At 65.0% G+C, this 11,172-nt stretch overlaps 1 protein-coding gene across 3 annotated transcripts in view; it reads left to right on the top strand.

The window, feature by feature from the left end:
• The first annotated feature begins 1,579 nt into the window (after nucleotides 1-1,579).
• Nucleotides 1,580-11,172, top strand: part of RGS11 (regulator of G protein signaling 11) — a 29,575-nt gene continuing 19,982 nt past the window's right edge. For 2 of the 3 annotated variants that reach the window (XM_050968336.1, XM_050968335.1), the window contains exons 1-3: nucleotides 1,580-1,660; nucleotides 6,482-6,578; nucleotides 9,017-9,067. In XM_050968336.1, coding sequence (XP_050824293.1) covers nucleotides 1,613-1,660; nucleotides 6,482-6,578; nucleotides 9,017-9,067 — 196 coding nt within the window. In that variant the 5' untranslated portion in view covers nucleotides 1,580-1,612. Of the gene's footprint in view, nucleotides 1,661-4,618; nucleotides 4,799-6,481; nucleotides 6,579-9,016; nucleotides 9,068-11,172 lie in introns of all 3 variants that reach the window. The other variant, XM_050968337.1, reaches the window with a different exon arrangement.

Genomic DNA, 11,172 nt, shown 5'->3' with positions numbered 1-11,172 from the left:
AGGAGAGAATGGGGGTGAGCGCTGGGGAGGACAGAATGGTAGGATAGAGACCTGGCAAATGGGCTTGATGATGCCCATTTCAGGGAGGCAGAGCCATCTTCTGAACATAGGGACCCTCCTGCCAACTTCAGGCTCGGTCAAGTCCCCACAGCAGGTGCCTTGGGGTCGCGTAGGGCTGTGCCGGATGGTAATCCTGGCATCTCCACAGCACAAAGCAATTCCCCTGGAGAAGAACAGCACCTTGGGGATGCTCCAAGAGAGGGGAACAGCTCTTCCCTCCATTAACGTGCTCTGGGCTAGTCCTGCTTCTCTCAGCCTCACGTTAGTGCACCAAGGGGATCGGTTGCTTTTAACAAGATCGTTTCCTAGCGGGTGCAGTCCTGGTGTGCCATGGGCAGCCCAAAGCAGCCAGCAAGCACCATTCCAGCATTGGTGAAGCAAGAAGAAGGTTGGGATGGATGCTTTTCTTCCTGCCAGTTATCTCCAGGAAAAATCTGTTTAACATAAGTACTGATTGTCAGAAAAACCCAGCTTTCCGCCAACAGCTGGTGAGTGCCTCACCTGCTGCAGAAGGAGCCTATTGATCAGCTGCTTTGTAGCTGGCTTGCCATACTGCCCAGCTAATGCCCAAAGCCAGGTACCAGAGCCAGGCAATGTGGGATTAAGGACCATCCCTCCCTCACTGAGAGAAGCTTCTGCAGCCAACTGGGCTCTACCACGGGGTGTGGGTCAGAGCCCCCTCACTGCCCTGCCAGCTGGGATATGGGGCAAGCCTGCCAAGGTGCAGGGGTGTGTAGCAGCCTGCTGGGAGCAGGGCTGGAGGCCCACCCCCTGCATCTCTGGGGCAATGGCTAGGCTCAAGGATCCCAGTGGAAATAGGCTCCCTGGGCTCAGAGCAGAGGATCCTGTGAGTAGACCAGCAATGCTCCAGCTCAGCCAGACCTCCATGCATGGAGGGGGGATTGGCTGACTCCCTGCCTGGGCCCTTTGCCCAGAGATGGCACCATCTGGGGAAGACGGCTGTGGGGGTGGATGTGCCCCAGTGCACAGTGCCTACTTTGCTGGCTGCATCCTCCATGCCCCAGCAGCCCTGTCTGGGTGGCAGCCCCCTGGCAGGGTTGGATTGTGCCACTTCCAGGCAGCTTATTTCACTCCCTGCAGGGGACCTAACCCCGGGGCAGGCCGGACTCGCTCATGCAGAGGGTAAATAAACGCTCTGGACAGGATGTGAGTGAGGGGGGGCAGCGGGGCGGGACTGAGCGGTACCGGCAGGGTGGGAGAGGGAGGCAGCCAGGGGTGCTGGGGGGGTCCAGGGCAGTAGGAAGGGGAGGGGTGTGGGGGCTCGGGGGCGGGGCCGGCGGGGGGTGGTGGAGCGGAGGTGGGAGGGGATGGGGTAGGGGCTGGGGCCTGGGGGGCACTAGGAAGGGGAGAGGCGCGAGGGGCGGGGGGGATGAGGGGCTCGGGGGGGGGCGCGGAGGAGCTCGAGGGCGGGGCCGGCCAGCGGGGTCGAGGGGGTTAAGCGCGGCGGGCTCCGGGCGGGCTGGCGGCCGGCGGGGGCAGCAGAGAGGCCCGAGGCCGCTGCCGGCAGAGCCGCCCCGGAGCCCGCCCGGCCATGACCATCGCCGCCCTGCGCCGCCTGCAGATGCCCGGCCTGGCCAAGGTGAGCGGGGCTCAGGCTCGGGCCCCCGGGGCCGCCCCGCCCCCTCTGCAGCCGGGCAGCCCCGCGGTGCCCAGGCCCGGCCCCCGGACTGCGGCGGGTGGCGGCGTGTGCCCGAGTCTGCGGACAGCCGGGCGGGGGCGGGTACCCGGGTACCGTCCTGCCCTCCCGCCGCCTGGGCAGTGGGGCTCAGTGTCCCGCATCCCCGGCCGGTGCCCTCGGGCTGGCACTGCCTCTGTCCTGCCCCCCCCCCCCGGGCTGCCAGGGCAGCGCCCTGCCTCGGTCCTGCCCCCCCCCGGGCTGCCAGGGCAGCGCCCTGCCTCGGTCCTGCCCCCCCCCCCGGGCTGCCAGGGCAGCGCCCTGCCTCGGTCCTGCCCCCCCCCCGGGCTGCCAGGGCAGCGCCTTGCCTCGGTCCTGCCCCCCCCCCCCCGGGCTGCCAGGGCAGCGCCCTGCCTCGGTCCTGCCCCCCCCCCCGGGCTGCCAGGGCAGCGCCCTGCCTCGGTCCTGCCCCCCCCCCCGGGCTGCCAGGGCAGCGCCCTGCCTCGGTCCTGCCCCCCCCCCCGGGCTGCCAGGGCAGCGCCCTGCCTCGGTCCTGCCCCCCCCCCCCCGGGCTGCCAGGGCAGCGCCCTGCCTCGGTCCTGCCCCCCCCCCCCCGGGCTGCCAGGGCAGCGCCCTGCCTCGGTCCTGCCCCCCCCCCCGGGCTGCCAGGGCAGCGCCCTGCCTCGGTCCTGCCCCCCCCCCCCGGGCTGCCAGGGCAGCGCCCTGCCTCGGTCCTGCCCCCCCCCCCGGGCTGCCAGGGCAGCGCCCTGCCTCGGTCCTGCTCCCCTCGCGATACCAGGGCAGCGCCCTGCCTCTGTCCTGTATCCCCCCCCCCCGGATGCCAGGGCAGCGCCCTGCATCCCCCCCCGCGATGCCAGGGCAGCACCCTGCCTCTGTCCTGCATCCCCCCCCACGATGCCAGGACAGTGCCCTGCCTCTGTCCTGCATCCCCCCCCCCCGGGACGCCAGGGCAGCGCCCTGCCTCTGTCCTGCATCCCCCCCCCCCGGGACGCCAGGGCAGCGCCCTGCCTCTGTCCTGCATCTTCCCCCCCTCCGGGACGCCAGGGCAGCGCCCTGCCTCTGTCCTGCATCCCCCCCCCCGGGACGCCAGGGCAGCGCCCTGCCTCTGTCCTGCATCTTCCCCCCCCCCGGGACGCCAGGGCAGCGCCCTGCCTCTGTCCTGCATCTTCCCCCCCCCCGGGACGCCAGGGCAGCGCCCTGCCTCTGTCCTGCATCTTCCCCCCCCCCGGGACGCCAGGGCAGCGCCCTGCCTCTGTCCTGCATCTTCCCCCCCCCCGGGACGCCAGGGCAGCGCCCTGCCTCTGTCCTGCATCTTCCCCCCCCCCGGGACGCCAGGGCAGCGCCCTGCCTCTGTCCTGCATCTTCCCCCCCTCCGGGACGCCAGGGCAGCGCCCTGCCTCTGTCCTGCATCCCCCCCCCCCGGGACGCCAGGGTAGCGCCCTGCCTCTGTCCTGTATCCCCCCCCCCGGGATGCCAGGGCAGCGCCCTGCATCCCCCCCCGCGATGCCAGGGCAGCACCCTGCCTCTGTCCTGCATCCCCCCCCACGATGCCAGGGCAGCGCCCTGCCTCTGTCCTGCATCTTCCCCCCCCCCCCGGGACGCCAGGGCAGCGCCCTGCCTCTGTCCTGCATCCCCCCCCCGGGACGCCAGGGCAGCGCCCTGCCTCTGTCCTGCATCCCCCCCCCCCGGGACGCCAGGGCAGCGCCCTGCCTCTGTCCTGCATCCCCCCCCCCCGGGACGCCAGGGCAGCGCCCTGCCTCTGTCCTGCATCCCCCCTCCCCCCCGGGACGCCAGGGCAGCGCCCTGCCTCTGTCCTGCATCCCCCCCTCCCCCCCGGGACGCCAGGGCAGCGCCCTGCCTCTGTCCTGCATCCCCCCCCCCGGGACGCCAGGGCAGCGCCCTGCCTCTGTCCTGCATCCCTCCTCCCCCCCGGGACGCCAGGGCAGCGCCCTGCCTCTGTCCTGCATCCCCCCTCCCCCCCGGGACGCCAGGGCAGCGCCCTGCCTCTGTCCTGCATCCCCCCCTCCCCCCCGGGACGCCAGGGCAGCGCCCTGCCTCTGTCCTGCATCCCCCCCTCCCCCCCGGGACGCCAGGGCAGCGCCCTGCCTCTGTCCTGCATCCCCCCCTCCCCCCCGGGACGCCAGGGCAGCGCCCTGCCTCTGTCCTGCATCCCCCCCTCCCCCCCGGGACGCCAGGGCAGCGCCCTGCCTCTGTCCTGCATCCCCCCTCCCCGGGACGCCAGGGCGGCGCCCTGCCTCTGTCCTGCCCCTCCCCCCGGGATGCCAGGGCGGCGCCCTGCCTCTGTCCTGCACCACCCCCGGGATGCCAGGGCGGCTCCCTGCCTCTGTCCTCCTCCCCCTGGGATGCCAGGGCAATGTCCTGCCTCTGTCCTGCCCCCCCTCCCCGAGATGCCAGGGCAGCGCCCTGCCTCTCAGCTCGAGGTCCATGAGCTGGTAAGAAGCTGGGATTGAGGCCCAGGCACTATAGCCCTGGCTGGAGTCCTGCTCTTGGAACCTTGGTATCCCACCAGCTCTCAGCAAAAAATGAGATCTTCAGCCCTTGTGGATGCAAGGAAAGCTTGAAAAGATGAGCCAAGTGCTGCCTGTCTGAGTCTGCAGAGAGCCTGAAATAACAGCTGTAAGAGCTGGGACCTGCCCATTCATCTGAGCTCTGACCTCGGCTGCCATCCCAAGGGAGAGTGGGGCCAGAGCATGGTTGCGGGGAGGCACCCCAGGACTGTGCCCAGGGCCCTGCATTGCCTTAATGAGGATTTGTTCAGTCCAATTCAAAACCAGATTGCATCCCATATGCTCCTCTGTTCCCATGGGCTGGGGTAGGGCTGCCTGTCCCCATGTACTCTGCAGCCCGGGTTGTGTGTTTATTTTGTCCCCCTCAAAGCAGGACAGGAATTATTTCCGGGGAGGGAGATTGTTATTTCTGCTGGCTAGCTTCACAGTGGAGCAGGGACACTCGAAAAGTGCCACCCCCGCACACTCCCCCAGCCTGTGCTGGTGGCAGCCGGAAATCCAATGGGAGCTGGATTGCTGCTGAAAACAAATCCTGCGTGGGGCTTGGCCAAAGGTCAGTGTCCGCGCAGCACAGACTGAGCGGATCCCTAGGCGTCAGGCAGTGTCCACACAGCACAGCCCAAGGGCCAGTCTCTGCCTGCCCGAGGTTAGGGGCCCCTGGGGTTCGGGCAGTGTCTGCACAGGCTCTGAGCTGGTCGGTGTGATGCTTCCTGGGGGTACCCAGGACTGTGAGGCACCTTGCTGTCACTTGTCCTGAGCATGAAAAAGTCTTGTCTGTGCAAGCCAGGGCTCAGCTCCCTGACTCCACCAGCCACAGACAACACACATCCTCCTCTCCCAGCCTACATAGTGCCCACTGGCCCTGGGCAGGTTCGCGATAGACACGTTCCAGCCCTCCGAGCGTCCCCTGGCATGAGCAGCCCCTGAAGGCAGCGCTGCCACCAGCAGCAGCGCAGAAGTAAGGGTGGCATGGTGTGGAGTGGGGTTATCACAGCCTGAAATATTTTCCAAGAGGGTTGCAGCAATCCCCGCTTTAGAGGTCAGTGGGTTCTTGGTAGAGACTTCCATGCCACCCTGTGACCTATTTTACATATATCAACCCCTGGGATCTCTGTAAACCCCTATGTTCCCCTGGTGCCATCTGCCAAGGGTCCCTGGGTCACCTACCTGAGGTCAGCTAGTCTGTATTCACTTGGCATCACTGGAGTTTTTTGCCTGACTTGTGGAAGGAGCAGCCTGGCTGCATCGAGCAGGACCCCTCCCATGCAGTCTCCTTGGGCAGTGTCAGCCGCTCCCAAGAGGCGCAAGAACCCCCAGCAGGGAATTCTGGGCTAGCCCGCCCCTGGGAAAGTCTCCTCCTGAGTGACCCGATCCTCGAGTGGCCCCTGCCAAGAAGCAGGAGGGCTTGTAGCTCTGCCAAAACTCTGAGTTATTTTAGTCTGTCTTGTTATAACCCTGGAGGGTCCTGTTATCCAGAGAAACACCCAGTCCCTGTTGGAATGCTACAGAGCTCTTGGCCTCAATAGCATCTTATGGCAGTGAGTTACACAGGCTGTGTTGTGTGAAGGACATTTCCTTTGATCATTGTTGGATTTGTTCCCTTTCAGTGACACTGGATTTCCCTTCTGTTACGAGGCAGGGAGAAGAGACGCTCCCAATCTACCACCTCTAGAGCAGTCAGTATCTGATAGAGGACAGGATAACAGACTCTTACCCATCCCCTCTCCAGTGGAACAGTCCCAATTGTTTCAATTGCTCCTCGTTTTCCCCTGCCTCTGATCCTTTTCATTGCCCTTCTCTGCACCCCTGGAGCTCTGCCGTATCCTGTGTTAAACTGTGGGACCGGTGCTGCACACAGTGTCCGGACGAGGCTGCATCACTGATTTATGTACAGACGTTACAATGCTCCTTGCATCCTTCCCCATCCCATGCCCCGTGCCCCTGGTTTGGCTTTTTCTCCATGGAGCCACCCTCAGCGATGCCTAGGATTATTTCCATGAGCCAATGCACGGGCTGGGGTCTGCAGGTCACAGGGAGCAGCTCAGGTTATTCCCTCCGTTGTGCATCCCCCGGTATTTGTCCGATCTGAATTGTGCTGCTCACAAGGCCCCACGTTCCCTTCTTGTCTCTGCCCTGCACTGCCCCACCGGCAGAGGGTCTAGAATGCTCGTGGTTGTGTGTGGAGGGGAGTAGTCTGCTGTCCCCAACCCAGCGTTTCCGCTGCTCTCTCCCCCAGATGGAACGCGTGATCGTGAGCATGCAGGATCCGGACATGGGCATCAAGATGAGAAACCAGCGCCTGCTGATAACAGTTATCCCACACGCCATGACCGGTGAGTGCTGCCAGGCTTGCCACTTGCCCCCTCCCTGCATGTGGCTCTTGTGCCCCTGGAGCTGTCAGTCACCTGCCCCTCCAGTTGTGCCATCCCCTCCACTCGCCCCAGCCCGGCCTGAGCCGGTCAGATCCAGGCAGTGGTGACTCGGTGGGGAGACCCTGCCATTGTTCACCGCGTATGCGCCATGCCCTGGATCTGAGAGCATGCAGGAGTGCTAGTGTAATGAGTGTGCCTTGCACTGCAGCTTCCTCCTCCACTGCCATCCTCTGGGCAAGGGCTCTGAGTGCGTGTGAGGTGGAGGGGGGTTGAAGTGCTTGCACACTGTTTGAGGCATGGGTGGTTGGGGAGGGGAGGCTGTGTGATGTGTGTGGAGTGTGCAAGCACTATGGCATGTGCTTGTCACTGTAAGTGTACAGTGTGTGTGTGTTCACTGTCTTGGGGCTGCCCATGGGTGTGTACACCATGTATATGGGGTGTGTGTGTGTGTGGTGATCGCTGTGAGCTCACACGGCGTGCATGGTGGGAGGCGCGCACTGTGTGTGTGGTGATCGCTGTGAGCTCACACGGCGTACATGGTGGGAGGCGCGCACTGTGTGTGTGGTGATCGCTGTGAGCTCACACGGCGTGCATGGTGGGAGGCGCGCACTGTGTGTGTGGTGATCGCTGTGAGCTCACACGGCGTGCATGGTGGGAGGCGCGCACTTTGTGTGTGGTGATCGCTGTGAGCTCACACGGCGTGCATGGTGGGAGGCGCGCACTGTGTGTGTGGTGATCGCTGTGAGCTCACACGGCGTGCATGGTGGGAGGCGCGCACTGTGTGTGTGGTGATGGCTGTGAGCGCACACTGGTGCCTGGGTCTGTGTGTGCGCACTGTGTGTGTGGTGATCGCTGTGAGCTCACACGGCGTGCATGGTGGGAGGCGCGCACTGTGTGTGTGGTGATCGCTGTGAGCTCACACGGCGTGCATGGTGGGAGGCGCGCACTGTGTGTGTGGTGATCGCTGTGAGCTCACATGGCGTGCATGGTGGGAGGCGCGCACTGTGTGTGTGGTGATCGCTGTGAGCTCACACGGCGTGCATGGTGGGAGGCGCGCACTATGTGTGTGGTGATCGCTGTGAGCTCACACGGCGTGCATGGTGGGAGGCGCGCACTGTGTGTGTGGTGATGGCTGTGAGCGCACACTGGTGCCTGGGTCTGTGTGTGCGCACTGTGTGTGTGCTGATCGCTGTGAGCTCACACGGCGTGCATGGTGGGAGGCGCACACTGTGTGTGTGGTGATCGCTGTGAGCTCACACGGCGTGCATGGTGGAAGGTGTGCACTGTGTGTGTGGTGATGGCTGTGAGCGCACACTGGTGCCTGGGTCTTTGTGTGCGCACTGTGTGTGTGCTGATCGCTGTGAGCTCACACGGCGTGCATGGTGGGGGTGTGCACTGTGTGTGTAGTGATCGCTGTGAGCGCACACTGGTGCCTGGGTCTTTGTGTGCGCACTGTGTGTGTGCTGATCGCTGTGAGTACACACGCCGTGCATGGTGGGGGTGTGCACAGTGTGTTGCTGCTCCCAGCCCCCCAAGCTGCACTGTGGACCTGAGAGCCCAGGCCCCAAGGAGCAGCCCTTGGGAAGGCTGGGGGTTGGAGGCTCCCAGGCAGCCTGGTGTGGGCAGAGAGCTGACTGGGGAGCTGGCTCTGTTGCTGGGCTGGGCCCTGGTGCACTCACTGCTGCTGGCCTGGCAGGCACAGAGCAGAGCGGCTGGGACTGCGTGGGGTCCCGCACAGGCAGGGACAAGGAAGCCAGCAGCCCTTCCCCTCCCCTATCTGGCCCTGACTGCCCCACCCCCACATCAGCCCCTGGCCCCAACCCCCTTCCTCACGCACCTGTCACTCCCTTGGCCCTGACCTCCCGTCAGTCCCCATCACCCCCGGCCCTGACTGCCTCATCCCTGTGTTACTCCCCTGTCCCCACCCCACCCATGTGTCAGCCCTGCAGCTATGACCCTGCCCTGCCCCCATGTCACCCCCTTGGTCTGCCCCCCCCACTCTCGCATTACTCTCTCAGCTGTGCCCTCACCTACCCTCTTTGCCACCCCCCTACCCCAATCCCTGCCCCACTACTGCATCACCGCCGCTGCCCCACCCCCACCTCACCCCCTGGGCTTGCCCCCTCGTAGCCTCCTTGCCCCTGCCCCACACCCGTGTCACCTTTATACGCAGATATGGGGATTGTGTCAATGCCCCTCACTTCTGACTCGCTGTCCCCTGTGTTCGCAGCTCCCCCCACCCCCCAGGCTGGGCACCCCTTACCTCCTGCATGATAGTGCCTGGCTGTGCCTGCACTGGTGCCCGCCCAGCTCAGCTGGCCCAGGACAGGGACGCCAGCCGGCCTAGTCTCCTGTCTGAGACAGCTCGCCCCCTAATGCCGGGCGCTCCTGTCCCCCAGGTAACGACATCGTGGAGTGGCTCATCCAGAAGTACGCCATCTCTGAGGAGGGTGAGTGTCCCCCGCCCTGACAGGCTCTGTGCCGTGGGTGTCAGGCCCCTCGCCACCACAGGACAGGTATTCGGAGACCATAGCCCTGCAGGGGACAGGGGGCAGATGAGACCAGCTCACTTGGTTTGCAGGACCTGTAAACGTGAGCTCTGCCAACTCCCCTGCTGGGCCAAGGCAATTCCAGGCCCCAGTCTGGCCCCTGTATCACCACGCTGCCTCGTCAGGATGCTTGCCCGAGCCGCTCCCCTCTTCTCCCCAGGGAGCCCGGTCTGCTGCCAGGCGCACAGCGAGGGGCATGGGAATGAACCTCGCTAGTGTAGCGTTAGCCTGCCCCAGGGCTGGCCCAGCCAGGCCTCTCCTGGAGCCTGTGGGGTGGGCAGCTCTCCGCCTGCTGCTGCCGGGTCTGAGCCCCAGAGCACAGGGAAGGGGCTGCAATGCAAAGGGTGCAGAGGTGCAATTCACCCAGCGTGAAGACCAAGAATGAGCCACCAAAGTCAGGGTGCCGTGGGGTGATATGGCTCCCATAGTCTGCCTGCAGGACCATCTTCCTGGTGGTGCCCATCCTCAGAACCTCCAGGACTGCTTAGCTGTGGGCACATTGACCTAAAAGTGGACTGAGAGAGAGAGATGCCCAGTAACACTCATTGGACTTAAACTGCAGCCACTTCAGGAGTCGGGTAAGGTGGCTGCCTGCCGTGTGCAGCAGTGAGGCAGGCATGTCCACCCCACTGGGATATGAATCTCTGTCTCCAGCCTGGTGCTGAGGGCACAGAATCGTCCCCGCCAGCGCAGTGTGTGGGGCCCGTTTTACTGCCGCCGTGGGCAGCGACTCCCCCTCAGTGTTGCCCTGGCCTGACAGTCAGCCCCCCTCCAAGAGAGCTGTGGCTGGGGGCTGCCGATTGGGGTCTGAGGCTGGCTCCAGCTCTGAGGGGGAAGCGAGTGCTACGAATCCCCGTCTGCAGTCCTAGGGCCGCAGCAGCAGGGAGAGATTTCCCAGCAAAGAAAGGATCTGGCCCAAGCAATTTGAACACCTCAGACCACGTGGCTGCTAGACCAGCAGTTGTACCCAGAGTCAGCTGCCTACTGAAGGCAGCTGGCTTAGCAGCAGGGTGGGGGCACAGCAGGCCCAGTGGAGTTTGATGTCCCCTGACCTCTCTGTGCTGCCTGGCTTTGCCTGCTCAGTGGGGTTTGTGTTCCCTCCTTCCCCACGGCGCAAGAGCAGAGGGCGAGCCCACACGGCGGTGAGCTGGGCTCTGGGCCCGGAGGCAGGGAGGGAGGGTAGACAGTGCTGGAGTCCTGGTGCCCAGAGGGATACCCCTTTTGTCCCCAACCAGGCATATGCTGTCCCTGGGACAGGGATAGGAGCCAATGGAAATGGGCTACTCAGCACCTCAGCCCCCAGCTGAGAGCCGCCAGCACTGACAGTTTCCGGCCAGCTCCCTGGTAGGCTGTATCTGACCTCCCAGCATTCGGAGGGCCCCACTCTCCCCTATAGCCAACCCTGCCCTCTAAGGGAAGTCCTGTTCTACGTTCCTGGTCCCCGCCCCCCTGTACTCCAGCCTTCCCACCCCTGCCAGAGCAGCACGGCCAGCAGGAGATGGTTCTGGGTTGGTCTGGCTCTCAGGGGGCCGGGCACGCCCCATGTCAGCAGGCAGGGTTCACCCTCCCAGCAGCTCCTCATGGCTGCACCACCAGGCAGCTGCCCAGCCAGCTGGGGTCAGAGCTCCCAGCTGCCCTACGTTGGGGCTGGGCCAGGTGCAGTGATATGCAGAGAGCTAAGTGGGGGACAACATGCGGCCTGGGCAGTGGCCTGGGCACAGCTCGCCGCGGGGGAGAGCCAGCAGTTGCAGAGCCCCCATCTGGGCTGCCCTGTGAGTGTTCTGTGAGCAGCTGAGAGGTCAGGGAGGAGGCTATGCCTGCAACCCCCACCTGGGGTGCGGGGCTCCTCCCTGCAATGGCTGTGAGGAGCCCCGCAGAGCAATGCTGGCTCAATACTGCTGAGCTCTGGTGACATGGGGGCACTTGAGCCAGCGGCATGCCCGGGTTTCACTACACACCTGAAGGGGGATTTCAGGGAAACTGAGGCACCACATGGGGATGGAAGA

Source organism: Gopherus flavomarginatus, chromosome 9 (assembly GCF_025201925.1).
Source record: "Gopherus flavomarginatus isolate rGopFla2 chromosome 9, rGopFla2.mat.asm, whole genome shotgun sequence".
NCBI lineage: Eukaryota > Metazoa > Chordata > Testudines > Testudinidae > Gopherus > Gopherus flavomarginatus.
The sequence above is the reverse complement of the archived record's forward strand: the minus strand, read 5'-3'. Positions and strand labels throughout refer to the sequence as shown.